Source organism: Rhinatrema bivittatum, chromosome 9 (genome assembly GCF_901001135.1).
Source record: "Rhinatrema bivittatum chromosome 9, aRhiBiv1.1, whole genome shotgun sequence".
Taxonomy (NCBI): domain Eukaryota; kingdom Metazoa; phylum Chordata; class Amphibia; order Gymnophiona; family Rhinatrematidae; genus Rhinatrema; species Rhinatrema bivittatum.
In genome coordinates, this window is record NC_042623.1 from 249,782,712 (window position 1) to 249,798,908 (window position 16,197).

The 16,197-nt window shown below is 42.7% G+C and overlaps 1 protein-coding gene across 9 annotated transcripts in view; it reads right to left on the reverse strand.

Annotated features, from left to right (window-relative positions):
• ECT2 (epithelial cell transforming 2) overlaps window positions 1-16,197 on the reverse strand; it is a 199,443-nt gene that overhangs the window by 66,601 nt on the left and 116,645 nt on the right. For all 9 annotated transcript variants that reach the window (XM_029616751.1, XM_029616758.1, XM_029616756.1 and 6 more), the window contains one exon: window positions 14,510-14,629. In XM_029616751.1, coding sequence (XP_029472611.1) covers window positions 14,510-14,629 — 120 coding nt within the window. The remainder of the gene's footprint in view (window positions 1-14,509; window positions 14,630-16,197) is intronic.

The following is a 16,197-nucleotide window of genomic DNA, read 5'->3' on the forward strand; positions in this document are numbered from 1 at the left end:
AGTCCACAGAACAACCCCTAACAAAAGTTTTGAGTGATTGTCCACCATTCTTAATCAACACCGACAAAGGAATCCAAACCTCAATTCTGGGTCTGACAAGATAGGAGAGGCCTTATATGAGCTCTGGCCCACAGCACTAGATCCAGCGCAGCTGCCATGCAATAGAGAACTTTAAGATAACCTCAAATTCTCAGGGCTGCTAGAATGCTCTCTGTACCTGCCAGATCAGCTTTTCACCCTGTGCCCACACGGAGACACATATGCAACCTGACAAAAACATGTGCAGACTCTCCGGACCTAGACAAGACTGACATGGGCAAAGCTTGATTTTCGCAAAGTTGACCACCCAACCTAAGACCACTCTTTCAAAGGCCTGAACATCCTCTTGGAGGTTCCCACTACTTGGGAAAAGGGACTGACTACTACCTGCAACAACTGAAGCCTCAGAGTCTATCAGACTGCATTTTGTTTTCCACAGCAGCACAAGAGACCATAAAAGCATCAGGAATGGGCATGACCAGTTCTAAGGTGTAACTATGACAAACTACATCTAACACCCATTGATCTGATTATCCAGGTCCACTCTTGGTAAAACTGCTGTAGATGCCTGCATATCGGAACTGGAGAGTGAACCCACCACCTTTTGAGTACTAACTGGATCCCATGGAGGTGGCCAAGTCAGGCCTGGGCTTTTGATAGCCATGAAAAAACTGACCACCATCCCCTTGAAGTATTGCACTCCTCTGACAGTATAAGCAGCTGACTGCCTGCCTAGCTTAAACTTCCTGGAGTCTTGAAACTGAGCCCAACCCCTGGAAGACCTATAGAACAAATGAGCCTTTACCTAAGGGAGCTCTGCTACATAGGATCAACCAGATTCTTACCTAACTGCTCCAAACGCTTACCAAACAAACTTGTCCTTAAACAGAAGCTTGCCCAAATGAGTCAGACCAGGAATCTGCAGCCCAGTTACAAAGCCAGAGAAATCTTTTGGCCACCATGGCAGAAGACAGACTATGAGGAAATCCTAAGATCATAAGGCATCAGCCAAAAAGACTGCTGCTGACTCCATCCTAACCTCATCCTCATCTGCCAGGAGCTGCTGAATCCAGCACAATACTCCTTGGGGAATTCTGTCTACAAAAATGAAATTCTTCAAAATTGATTGTCATGTATATTTTTTGACCAATATAAACTAATTTAAAATGTAATACAGAAAAAAAAATTACTACCAAAAGATGCAGAACATAAGAAATTGCCATGCTGGGTCAGACCAAGGGTCCATGAAGCCCAGCATCCTGTTTCCAAAAGAGGCCAAACCAGGCCACAAGAACCTGGCAAGTACCCAAACACTAAGAAGATCCCATGCCACTGATGCAATAGTAAATTTGATTAATAGCCGTTAATGGACTTCTCTTCCAAGAACTCATCCAAACCTTTTTTGAACCCAGCTACACTAACCGCATCCTCTGGCAACAAGTTCCAGAGCTTTATTGTGCGTTGAGTGAAAAACTTTTCTCCGATTAGTCTTAAATGTGCTACTTGCTAACTTCATGGAATGCCCCCTAGTCCTATTATTCGAAAGTGTAAATAACCAAATCACATCTACCCATTCAAGACCTCTCATGATCTTAAAGACCTTTATCATATCCCCCCCCTCAGTCGTCTCTTCTCCAAGCTGAACAGCCCTAACCTCTTCAGCCTTTCCTCATAAAGGAGCTGTTCCATCCCCTTTGTCATTTTGGTCGCCCTTCTCTGTACCTTCTCCATCACAATTATATCTTTTTTGAGACGTGGCGACCAGAATTGTACACAGTATTCAAGGTGCGGTCTCACCATGGAGCGATACAGAGGCATTATGACATTTTCCGTTTTATTAACCATTCCCTTCCTAATAATTCCTAACATTGTTTGCTTTTTTGACTGCTGCAGCACACTGAGCCGACGATTTTAAAGTATTATCCACTATGACGCCTAGATCTTTTTCATGGGTGGTAGCTGCTTTATGTGACAGCGGTACTGAAAATAAAATCCCCTCAGGATTCTTTTTTGAGGACTTACTGGCCTTATAACTTTATGTAAAAACATAATAAAGTCGGAAGAAAATGAAGAGGAGTCTGAAGTCCCCCTCAGGATTCTCCTCAGCAGCAGCAGTTGAATTAGCAAAAAAATCACCTCCATCGGAGGCTAATTGCTGTGGAGAAAGAGGAGGAGAAACCCCTCTCCCCCTCCGCTGCAAGCAGAGCAGCACGAACAGAGCCAGAAATAGCTTCAGATGAAGCAGTAAATGGGAAGGAGTCTGCAGCAGAAAGACGCGGGCGTCCCGGTCTAGCAGAGCATCGGAGAGAGGAAGAAATAGCACCCCCAGCTGCCCTTGAAGATCCCTCTCCCCTGGGGAGGCAGGAGGAGCACAGGCCGTCGCGAGAGACATGCGCGGCAGGCTGGACCACACGGCATTTGTGTTAAAAAAAAAATAAAAATAAAAAAAAACCCACACACGAGCCAGCTGAGGAGAAAATGAAAGTGAAAGAAAAAAGCCTGCCGACCGCCCAAAGCAGCAAAAAAGGTAACGGGGAGACCGACTGGCAAAGTAAAAATGCTATAATTAAGTAATATATATATATATATATTTTTTTTTTATTTTTTTTTTTCTTTCTAGAATGTTTCTCAAGATCTGAGAGAATCCATCTGCCTAATGTCCCCCCTCCCTTCACTATTGCTGCCCTGAGGCCTTTCAGCTTCAGGAAAAAAGCTTCATTCCCTGTACATACCTGGATCAGTCCAGACTCCTGGGTTCTGTCCACTCACCAGCAGATGGAGGCAGAAAAAGTTCCAGCTGACTCCGCCCCTTCATATACGACCTGAAAGAAGCTGGGTCCTCTGCTCTGCGGGTGAGTGAACCAGGCTCCCCGGTATCACCCCAAAAGCTGCAGCAAACTGAGGCCAAGGGTTCTCAACCCCTAAAGCCAAGATCCTCAAATATCAGGGAGGATGGTCCCCTCAGGACCTGCCAACTCCCTGGGAGGATAGTCTCCGCTTACCCTTTTCCACAATTTTTTTTTTTTTTTTTTTTTAAGTAAAGTAAAATAAGGAATACTAAAAGAAGAGATTAATTTTTCAAGAAAAATGTTTTAAATTTTAAAAAACTGACTAAAAACCTGACTGTAGGTTTTGCACCTCCACCATCTGCTGGAGGCAGAAAAATATAGTCATACTGTAGGTGCTGCTCACGGAAGGGGCGGAGTCAATTGGAATTTTTTCTGCCTCCATCTGCTGGTGAATGGACAGAACCCAGGAGTCTGGACTGATCCGGGTACGTACAGGGAATGAAGCTTTTTTCCTGAAGCTGAAAGGCCTCAATGCAGCAATAGTGAAGGGAGGGGGGGACATTAGGCAGATGGATTCTCTCAGATCTTGATAAACATTCTAGAAAAAAAATGTTTTACCCCTTTCCCCCCAACTGCGTTCTACCTAGCCCCTTCTGGGACTGGGAAACGCCTAGTTTGGGCTCACTAGTGGCCAGACCTGAAGTTGGCATCAATGCCTTTCCAGATCCTGCTGCACCACCAGTTAGTCATACCATCTGTTCGAGGCAGAGAATACTGGATCTTTCTGTGCTGCACCACCTCCAAGTGGCGATATCACCATAAGACAAGACCTTGTTCTGCCTCTATCTGCTGGTAGGAAGAAATAACCCACCTGTAAGGACTGGAGTGATGTAGCAGGATGAACTATAAATCACAGCTGCCAGTCATCAAAGCTTAATTGCTTGTAAGATATTGCTCTTTAACCAAACCATCCTGAGCAGATAAGCAAACAAGTTTCCATATGTAAGCCAATACCCAGTCTTATCACCAAGCTTTGGATGGCTACCAAAACCAGCAAAGCTCTTACCTGAACATTTGCCTGCCTATTTTAGCGATATTGCTGGATGGTAGCTGCCACCACCACTAATCTGGTTGGTTTCTCGACAGTTAAAGGCTGTTGGTGCCAGCCTAGCTTACTAACTTTGCAGGCTGCAAGATAGCTGTACTTCCTGGTATTCTCCTTATTACACCTTGCTCAGTGAGAAATCTCAGTTCTTTGAAATGAAAAGCAGAGTACAATCTACTGCTCTAGATTTCTTTCTTCAAACTATCATGTCATAAAGTGTTCCTGTTTCATATTTTAACAGCAATAGATTTGCATGCTTAAATGACTGCTTACCTCTTTTCCAACCACCGAAACATTAAAACTTTCCAAAACAAGGGCAAGATAGATAAGTGAAGCATTTATTTACTTTTCAAAAATGAGCATCTAAAAATAAAGCTTTATGCCAGTATCAATATACATTTATGGCAAAAAAAAATTCTTTCCCATTGAATGCAACTTCACAGCTCACCTATTCAATTACATCATAGACTGCATTAAATCTAAGAAATAGTATAGAGCTAGCACTAAACTATCACTTACCTCATTAGCTAAGCTAACCATCTGAAACGCTCATTAACTAAGGAAAAGCACATCATCCATCACAAATGTAGCCCTGACAATATGGAATCAGAGTTAACTTGAGTTGTAGCTACGGAAAGCTGGCAACACCACCTGAACACTAAGAAGCAAATATGCAGAACTTTAAGTCACAAATTTGATTTGCATATCTAAGAAAAGAATTCTTTAACCTGTTACAACACAAGAACATAAGACTCCCAACTGAGGCAGACAAAGGGTCCATCAAGCCCAGTATCCTATTGCCAACAGAGGCCAATCCAGGTCACAAGTACCTTGCAGTAACCAAAAGGATACTTTTTTTGTTTAAAATGTATTAACTTAATGCCTTATTTTAACTATAACTATTTTATTACTGTATTTTATTTCAGTTTTATCATGATTTATTTTATTTTTGCATTCATATTCTTTTTAGTTTTATGGTTTTAGTTTGCTTTTATAATTGTTACTAGTTTTAATATGTATGCTTTATCATGTTCATTGCCTGGGCCTGTTTTGAGTTAGGTGATTCACAAATTTAATAAACGTAAATATTAATGCAAAGATTAGATACATTTCAAGCTGTTTATCCCAGCTATACTAATATCTTTCACCACATCCTCTGGCAAAGAGTTCCAAAGCTTAATTATATGTTGAGTAAAAAAAAATTGTCTTATTAGTTTTAAATATATTACCTAGTAACTTCATTGTATCCCCTAGTCTTTGTACTTTTTGAAAGTCAATTGATTAACATTTCATTCCACTCAGTTTATAAAATATATCTCCCCTCAGCCATCTCTTCTCCAAGCTGCAGAATTCTAATCTCTATAGCCTCTCTTCATAGAAGAATCATTCCATCCCCTTAATCATCTTTGTCACCCCCTTCTTTGTATCTTTTCTAATTCTGTGGTAACTGGAACTGAACACAATACTCAAGATTTGGTCGCACCATGGAGCTATACATAGGCATTATAATATTCCCTGTTTTATTTTCCATGCTTTTCCTAATAATCTCTAGCATTCTATTTGCTTTTTTGGCTGCTGCTGCACACTGAGCAGAAGATGTCAATGTATTATCAATGAATCCTAATGTAGAACCTTCCATTGTGTAGCTTAATTTGGGTTACTCTTCCTAAGTGCATCATTTTAACTTGTCCATATTAAATTTAATTTGCCATTTGAATGCCCAGTCTCCCAGTTTTGCAAGGTCCTCTTGCAATTTCTCACAATACTCTTGTGATTTAACTTTGAATAATTGTATTTTATCAGCAAATTTGATCAACCCACTTGACCCATTTCCTGGTCATTTATAAATATATTAAAAAGCAATAGTCCCAGGACAGCTCCTTGGAACACTCCACTGGTCACCTGTCAGCAGAGCAAGATTACATCACAGTATTATAACCCTGCAGTGAACCCAGCCTGCCAGTATTCTTCAAAAGCAACTGTGGACAGACTAGCAAAAATTTTGATTAAAAACTATTAAAAACAGATAACCAGAATCATACTCAACCAATCATACACTGAACTCACCTAAGATTCTAGGTACCCCAAGCTAGGGACTGGATGAGCACTTACCAGTAATCCCTTGGGACCCAGAGCCCCCAGGAGGACTATTGACACACTTATGTGGCAGCTGAGGGTGGGATGTCCATCTGTCTACACTAAGGGAAATGAAATTATCAGGTAAGTAATTTTTTCCATTTCCTAGCATGTAGACAAATGGATTCAGGACCAGTGAGATGAACTAAAACTACTCCCCAAAAGGGTGGAAAGCTGCCCACAGTCCAATCAACACCGCAAGTGCAAAGGCTGCATCTTCCCAGGCCTGCACCCCCAGATGATAAAACCTGGAAAAAGTGTGTAAGGAGGGCCACGTCGCAGCTCGGCAGATAAAGACAGGAGACAGACTAACTTCTGCCCATGACACTCCCTGAGCCCTAGTGGAATGTGCCTAACCTGAGTAGGCAACAGCTTTTCAGCATCCACATATGTAGCCATGACCACCTCCTTAATCCAATTAGCTATGGTAGCCCGCAAAGCCAGTGCACCCCATTTACTCCCACCATGGAGAAAAAAAAAATACAGGCAATCTGTCTTTTCGAAAGACTCAGAGGCCTCAAGCGTCCTGTTGCGCAGTATCTGAACACCCAAGGAGAGCAAAAGGTGAAACTCCTTCACATCCCTGACCTTATCCAGGGATGGAAAGGAGTTGGACTGATTCACACGAAAGTCTGAGACTACTTTGGGCAAGAAGGATGATACAGTATGCAATTAACGCCCCCAGAGTCACCTGAAAGAATGGCTCCCAGCAAGACAAGGCCTACAGCTCAGAAATCCAATGCGCAGAACATATAGCCATCAGGAACACAGTCTCAAACTGTAAGGAGAGACTATACAGTGGTCGGAATGTAGGGCCCTCCAAAAAGTCCAGCACCAAATTAAGACTCCACAATGGAACCTGTAACCTCAACCTGTCGCTCCTTGTGACCTTGGGCAAGTTACTTTACCCTCCCATTGCCTCAGGTACAAACTTACAGGCCGATACAGTACCTGGCCTGTCCTTGGACGCGCGTTTTCCCTTACCCCTTATTCAGTAAGGGACCGAAAACGCGTGTCCAACCCGCAGCACCTAATAGCACCCTCAACATGCAAATGCATATTGATGGCCCTATTTGGTATGCCTGCGCGATACAGAAAGTAAAGTGAGCAGCCAAGCCACATTTTACTTTCAGAAATTAGCGCCCATCCAAAAGGTAGGCGCTAGTTTCTGCCGGCACCAGGAAAGTGCACAGAAAAGCAGTAAAAACTGCTTTTCTGTACACCCTCCAACTTAATATCATGGCGAAATTAAGTTTGAGGTCCCGAAGAGTAAAAAAAAGTTTTAAAAAAAAAATTTGAATTCGGCCCGCAGCTGTCGGGCCAAAAACCGGACGCTCAATTTTGCCAGCGGGCTCGAGAACAGACTCTGGCAAAATTGAGCGTCGGCTGTCAAATCCACTGACAGCCACCGCTCCAGTCAAAAAGGAGGCGCTAGGGACGCGCTAGTGTCCCTAGTGCCTCCTTTTGCCCATTTTTACAGCCGGGCCTGATTTAAATACTGAATCGCGTGCACCGGCGAGTGGGCGTTCGCCCGCTCTCCCGTGGACTTTACTGTATCGACCTGTATGATTGTAAGCCCTCAGGGGATAGGGAAATACCTACAATACCTGAATGTAAACAGATGTAATATCTCAGATCAAATGTCAGTATATAAAAAAAAAATAAATAAAAATAAATCGAGAGACCTAAGGTGCCTCACTCCCTTCAAAAAAAGGGCTATCAGGATGAGACAAGGTGAGTCCAGCACCACCAGGAGTGGCCTTCAAATCTTGCAAATTATCCTGCCCAGCAAGGGCCACGGAGGAAAGGCATAAAGCAATCTGTCTTCCGGCCAGACCCATACAAGAGCGTCTATTCCCAGGGACCACGGATCTCTCCTGCGACTGTAGAAGCGAGGAACCTTCGCATTTTGAGAGGTCACCAGCAGGTCTAGGAACAGAAGGTCCCAGCGATCCACAATCAGATGAAATGCCTCTGCTGTCAATACCCACTCTCCTGGGTCCAGACTCTCCCTGCTGAGAAGTCCTCTCTTATGTTGTCTTTTCCTGAAATGGGAGAGGCTGAGATCTGCAGATAACCTTCCGCCCATTCCATCAGCTGGTCTATTTTCTGCAAAACTTGCTGGCTCTTGGTTCCTCCCTGGTGAATGATATAGGCCACACTCATTGCATTGTCCATCACGTTAACTGCTTGATTCCGCAGCCTGCGGCTGAACTGCAAGCATGCCAGCTGTACCACCCGGGCCTCTAGGCGATTGCTGTTCCGCCAGGACGTTTTGGCATTCCAATGGCCTAGGGCCGTTAACTCCAGACAGTGAGACTCACATCTGTCATGAGTTCCAACCAGGCTGGAGAGGACAAGGGAAATCCCTTTCTCAGATGATCCTCCTGCAACCACCACTGGAGGCAGGAGTAGATTTCCATTGACAAGTAGAGCCGAACTGCACATTGAGACTGCAGGTTCCAACAAGATAGAGAACACTGAAGGGGACACACATGCACCCTTGCCTATGGCATCACTTCCAAGATAGCTGCCATCAAGCCACATACCTGTAGGTAGGAGCACACTGGTGTATGGTGTTCATCAACTGACATCAATCTCTGGATCTGAACTTCCAGTAGCAAAAAGCTGTCCTTGTCAAACCAGACCCCCAGATACTCCAACTGGGATGGTTAAAGACTACTCTTTGTAAGGTTTCTCCACCCAATTGAGCTCCTGCAATAAGGAGATCAACTTGTAAGTCACCAGACGGCTCTCTTCCTGAGTCGTGGCTCAAATCAGCCAATCATTCAAATACAAGTGAACCAGGATTCCTTCTTTCTGTGAGGCTCCTGCTGCTGCTACCTCCACCACCATAATCTTGGAAAATGTTCTGAGTGGGTTTTTTTTTTTTTTTTTTTATAAAGTACATCCAAAAATACTAGGGATCCCAATGCCTAGGCATCCCAAAAATAACCACCGTAAAACAATTTAAGCACACAATAACTCTTGTGCGCACTATTAAGCATGCAGCCACTTAAGGTGCTGCTTAGACGCACAAAATACAAGGCCCAACTAAGCGTCCAAAAACTGGATGCACAACTAGACACGCCGAACGGACAATCCTGTAGAGGGAAGCCTTAGGAAAGCATGCGAAATGCAATTGTGGTCTACCATGCGGCACGCAGTGAAAAAGCCTCAGAGCTGGGCCTAGCCTACAGAGGCTGCTCAATCTGCCAAGCTGCCCATGTCCCTTGACCTCCCACGGAGTGACACGCTGATCATGGAGACTGGGAAGGAGGAAGCCCTATGCTACAAAAGCCTCTTCTTACTTCTGTAAATATATATTTTTATTTATCTGAGGCTCAATCTTACCTGGCTGAGTAAAGAGTGTCTCTGGCTGCAGGGGAGAGGGCATATACCGTCACCGCCGCATTCGGCTTCCTGCACCCGCTGCCATTCAGCTGCTTAAGCAGCTAAGTCCATGCCGGCTGAAAAAACAACTACTGGACCAAGGCACTCATCTGAGGGACCACATAAATCACTTCAGGAATTCCCAGCTGTGGGAGGGACCTTTGGTATCACCGCAGGAGAGTGAGTCAAATGTAATATCCTTAATTCTTTTTTCAAAATGAAGCAATCCCCAGTAGGGAGAATACATATCGAGCGTAGCTCACTGCTTCAACGGCAGGGGGAATGAAGAAAAGAGGATTTATATTCAAACAACCAACAAGGACTGAATTGCACAGGCTGGGTAAACAAATAAGAGTGGGAGTAGCTTGCTTATTGCGGCTGTTACTACCCCTTACCAATTAACAGGCCAATACAGTTTTAACATTGTTAACCGACATTTGGACGCGTGTTTTATTTATTTATTTTTTTATTTAAACATTTTTGTATACCGAACATATTGTATACACTTCAAGTCAGTTTACAATAAAACTGACTGTCTTTAACGACATGTCTTAAAACAAATAAAATATTATAAATAAGGCAAAATTAGAAATTAAAATGAAGCCCTATAAATAGTAACATTAAATTATACTATAATCAATTAAAAAATAATAAAATACATACATTCATTCAATCTTCAAACTAGTAATAGGGTTAAAAAAAATAAAATAAAATCTAGTAGTTATATTTTAGTATTTTAATTCCCAGAAAAATCTGTTAGAATCAATCTGTTATAGTGAAAGCTTGCGTGTACAGCCATGTTTTTAGGTGCTTCTTGAAAAACTGAATATTTTCCTCTAATCGTAGCTCAAGCGGGAGGGAATTCCACAATTTAGGGCCAGCTATCGAGAGGGCCCTTTCCCTACCTGCATTGAGGTGAGCTGATTTTACTGAAGGAACAGAAAGAAGTGCCTTGCCTAAGGACCGTAGATTACGAGGAGGTATATGGATATGCAAAGCTGCATTCAGCCATTCATTATTATTGCCATATATGGCTTTATGAATCAGCGTTAAGCATTTGTATTTTATTTGATAGCTGATAGGAAGCCAATGCAAATTCATTAGAACTGGGGTGATGTGATCAAATTTATTAGTTAGATAGTAATCTCGCTGCCGCGTTTTGCAAGAGTTGCAGTGGGCGAATAGTTACCAAGGGAAGGCCCAAAAAAAGGGCATTGCAGTAATCCAATTTTGTCAGCAATAATGCCTGAAGCACTATTCGAAAATCATGATGTAGCAAAGGCTTTAGTTTTCTTAGAATTCGAAGTTTGTAAAAACCATCTTTTATTATGGTTTTTACAAATGCCTTTAAATGAAATTTGCTATCTAGTATAGCTCCCAAGCTCCTAACGTCATACTTGATGTTTAAGGCCGACGGCATGGAATTGATTTCTAATTCAATTTTCTCTGTAACCTTATTACAGATATATAAAATTTCTGTTTTGGCATTATTAAGAGAGAGACATCTGAGTAAGAAGTTGATTAATGGAATTATAATAAATATCCCATAATTTCAAAGTAGTCCTTAGTGAATCTTTAATTGGAAGAATTATCTGGACATCATCAGCAAAAATATAGTAAACCAATCCTAAACCTGCTAAAAATCTACATAGCGGTGCCATGTATATATTAAACAACGTGGGAGAAAGAGATGACCCCTGCGGCACTCCTGTAGTCAATCTCATCACTTTAGATTCTACTGTGTTTATTTTGACTTTAAATGATCTCTCTGTTAAATAAGATGTAAACCAATCAAGAGTAGTATCTCTGAGACCAATTTCTTTAAGTCTACAAATCATGGACTCATGATTTATAGTATCGAAAGCCGCGGATATATCCAATAGAATCAGGAGATACGAATTTCCATGATCTAACCCTCTCAGGATAGTATCAGAGAGAGAAGTAAGAAGGGTCTCTGTACTATGTGACTTTCGAAATCCAAATTGGGATGGAAAAAGCAGTTGATGATTCTCTATGTATTCCACCAGTTTGACTTGCTAGCTTTACCCCTTATTTAGTAAGGGGTAATAGTGTGTCAAAAATGCGCGTCCAACCACCCCCGAGTCTAATAGCGCCCGCAACATGCAAATGCATGTTGAAGGCCCTATTAGTCATTCCCATGCGAAACAGTAAGTAAAATGTACAGCCAAGCCGCACATTTTACTTTAAGAAATTAGCATCTACCCAAAGGTAGGCGTTAATTTCTGCCGGCGCCGGGGAAGTGCACAGAAAAGCAGTAAAAACTGCTTTTCTGTGCACTCTCCGACTTAATATCATGGCGATATGTCGGAGGTCCCAAAAGTAAAAAAAAAAAAAAAAAAAAAGTTTAAAAAGTTAAAATGGGTCCACGGCGCGCGGGTTGACAACCAGACGCTCAATTTTGCCGACGTCCAGTTACCGAACCCATGGCTGTCAGCGGGTTTGAGAACAGACGCCGGCAAAATTGAGCATCTGCTGTCAAACTCGCCGACAGCCTCCGCTCCTGTCCAAAAAGAGGCACTAGGGACGCGCTAGCGTCCCTAGAGCCTCTTTTTACTGCGGGCCCTAATTTAAATAAATTAACTTACTGAATTTGGTGCAGGTCAAGACATCGTGCTCGCGTCCTAAACACATTAGACATACTTTATGGCGGTCTGTGATAGACATGGTGCGGGTAACAGTCCGGGCACCGATGAAACCCTGATGACATGGCAAAAAATTTAGCCGCGGTACGGTCGACGGCCAGTAGGCCGCGAAGGCCAAACTCGACAGTAATAGACAGAAAACGGGTCAAAACGTACCGGAGTACCGCGGAGTTATAAAAGGTAGAAGTGGGACCCCTGTGGGGCAACTTAACTTTTAGTAATTCCGTGAGGAAAATTCCTGTCAGGAATCTCTTCAGAGCTCCTTTACTGCGAGGCTACTGCTGCGCGGAAAAAAGAAGCCTGAAGGGGGACCCCTGCTGGCTGCAGGGTTAGTGCCATGCTGGGCATGCCCAGTAGGGCCAGTCAAAGTTCTGGAAACTTTGACAGAAGTTTTCCGTGATTGGGCTCCATCCTGTGACATCACCCATATGTGAGGACTACCATCCTGCTTGTCCTGTGAGAATACGTTTATAGAAATTTGAGAAACTAGATACAATCCATGCCAAAAGTAAAGTTAATCCTTTTTCCTCAAATTCACTTGCCACAAGATAAGAACTTAAAGTACATTAAGGGTTTGGGGGTTTTTTTTTTTGTTGTTTTTTTTTATGTGGCTAGAGCTCTACTTGTTACATAAAATAGATATGTTGGGGAGGAACCAAGATGGCCGCGGGAGTGGACGCATATTGAGCAGCTCCGAGCCCTCGTCCCCAAAAATTTTCCTGCAAGTCCTTTTTCCTTGACGTTTTACAATGCCACACAAGAGGAAGGGGAAAATCCGGATATTTCCTCCCTTACCGAAGGGCAGCGGTTGATCTATCAATATGCAACCCCGACTTCAGAAACGAGGACGTCTACCCCCATTGGTGAGGCAGGGAAAGGAGCCCAGTACTCACCCAGGGAACTATCGCTTACGCCTCCGGACCCTAAAACGCTGGTTCAGGCAGCTCTACTGCTTGACTGTGCCTGCTGAGACGCCGTCGGGAACTCCCTTCGGGCATGCTCAGTTGGGAGGCAAGCCCAGAGACGACGCAGAGGGGGGGGGCAACCTGTGCTCTTGCCTCCGCTGAGGCTGTGAGAGTGGAGGGGTATGAAGCCAGCGGATAGAGAACAGCAGAGCCGGTTTCTCCATTTTCCCCACAGAGAATTACAAAACCAGCGATTGTATTGTAAAGATAAGGGTTTGTAAAATCTACTTATCGTAACAGGTGAGGCAGCTACAGTTTTTGCCCCAATCAGAACCCTGGCAGGAGGTAGCTGCATATTCAATAGGACAGACTGAGCTGCACTAGGAGTGTGGGGAAGGGTACTTGCCAGAAAAGAAATTCACCTATTTACTTCTGCTGCCCCTCTTTCCCTCCCCCCACCAAAAAAAAAAAAAAGTCACACCACACACTTATGGGAAAGCTAGAAGTTTTTAGTAACCTACATAAGCATATTAATGTTAAAATCAAACTGCCTAATTTGTTCCTAACAATCAGGTTTAACTTACACACAGTTTATTATTTTACATTGTTACCGTACTATGATGGCACACGAGTAATTTGTAATCTATACCACCCATATTTCTCTTTATCGTGCCCTTCTATAAACCGTTGTGATGGTATTTAACTTAATGACGGTATAGAAAAAATTTTAAATAAAGGGGAGGTGAAGGATCAGTACGTTCATAATTGGGGGGGAAAAAAAAAAAAAAAGTTTGACTCCCATAGTTTTTAGGGAAGTGTTTCTCAACCCTTTCCTGGCACACCTATCCAGTTGGGTTTTCAGGACTAATTAATATGCATGAGGGAAGTTTGCATACACTGGGGTCTTCAATGTATGCAAATTTATCTCATGCATTTTAATTACAGATATCCTGAAAACCTGACCAGATAGGTGTGCCTCCAGGACAGGGTTGCAGCAACACACTGTTCTATGGTATAGACAATAAGCAACAAATTGATACAAAAATCTAGCTTCAATGTGTCAAGCAGTTAGATTGCTTTTTGCATGAAAGCACAAAGCAGAACAATCATTGCATGGCTCATGACCTACATGATGCTCTTTATGACTCAATACAGCATTAGCTTATACAACCATCTTAGACGTAGTTTCAAATAAAACCTGTGTGCTGATTTCTCAGCATGATTTGGAAACATGCTTCTTGAAGTCATAAAAATTCACAGTACAATGGCTCTAAATTGTTATCAAGTTAAACTAATAAAATGTTAGTGGCTATTAAACTTAGTCAATTCCATTTCAATTCCCTTGCATATAATCTGAGGTATTTGCAAATGCTACTTCCAGACAAATTCACTCAGGCTGTGTCATTCATCCTCCACTCGAGTCTCTGGAGCTGTTCTACTACGCTGTATTTCTAAAGCAAATATGGAGAATGAGCTTACCTCTAGGCAGTCATTAAACAGAAACAGTGTGACCTGTTCCCCTCTGTCACAAAGATCATCACCAAGTGCAATTGTTTCTACTCGCTGTATTAGGCTTCGATGAGAGGACAAAAGATTGGCCTGTAATAAAACAAGTACCGGCACTAAGTATGCAAAGAAAACAAAAGGAGTCTTGTCTGAACTCTCGACAAGCAGTTTAAATTGCTAAATGACATTTTCTACAGATACACCACTTAAGATTCCCATGTTAGAGCTGTGCATTATTATATACATGACAGCTACACTTAGTTTTAAAAAAACTGACCTCACTCCTACGCAACAACTCTAATTCCAATTTAGAAGGCATATTATAGTAGGATGAATTCATAATTTATGATTGACTGTCAATTTCAACCTCACACCAGTATCCAAACAAAATAATACATATTAATCCAATTAATGCTAAATAAGGCAGGGTAAGAGTCAGTTGGCCTTCAGCCTCACTTCCAAAGATATTCAACACTATGCTGAAGTGCCTTACTGCTAAGGACATCAGAAAACAACTCAAATTCATGAATGCTTAATTTTTCAGGTTTCTCTACAATTGAGTCTTCTTTAATTTTTAGGTTTACAAAAGGTCTATTTGGTGATACATCAGGCCTATATATGCCCCTGACGCCAAGTAGAAAAATGGAGGTGATTTAGATCACTGGCTGTAAAGGACAAATAAAGGAAAATAGCAAGTAAGAACCAAATTCTCGTTCCTGTAGTACTACAGACCAGTCCAGACTCCTGGGTTTTGCCTCCCTTCCAGCAAATGGAGACAGAGAAAGATTCACTGACACTGGCTTATAACCTGGTGTGACCCTCAGTCACAGTATTGACCTGTACCCAAGCCAAGATAACACTGAAGGTAAACACATTCCCTTGAACGAGCAGTAGGATGTGGAACCCCATAATGGGAGCAAGCCACTTCAACCATAACAGGAGAAAAGCAAAATGAAACCTGTGCCATTCTGCAGACTGTTTACAACAGATCGAGCAGACTTTTCACCCCAACTGGGTGGGCCTCTGGAATGATCTGTGGTACTACAGGAAAGAAAGTTAGCAGGTAAAAACCAAATTTTCTTTCCGTATATATATCCAGATCAGTCCAGACTCCTGGGATGTACCCAAACTTCCTTAAACAGGGTGGGACTGCGAGAGTCCAACTCGAAGCACACTTTCAAAGCCCATGACATCCAGAGCCTGGACATCCAAACTATAATGCCTTGCGAAACCATGCAATAACTGCCAAGTAGCCACCCTACAAATTTCTTGTAGAGACACTTGCTGACATTCAGCCCAGGATGCCACTCATGAGTGAGCTCTCAATCCCTCAGGGACCACGTGACCCTGACATGAGACCTATTGCTTCCTTCAGCAACCGTGCTATTTGGACTTTGAAGCCTTATGTCCCATCTTTGTACTGCTCTATAACAAAGATAATCAGACAGACAAAAAGCTATTAGTGACCTTAAGATACTGCAGCAATGCCAGTTTCATAACCAAAAGCCTCAACCTCGCAAAAGGAGTCTTTACATCCAAAGTCAGAAAAGCCAGAAGCTCTGATTCATATGAAAGGACAATACCACCTTTGGAAGGAACAGATTGTACACAAAGAGACCCCATCATCCATAATCCTAAGAAAGGGATCCCTGCAGTGCCAA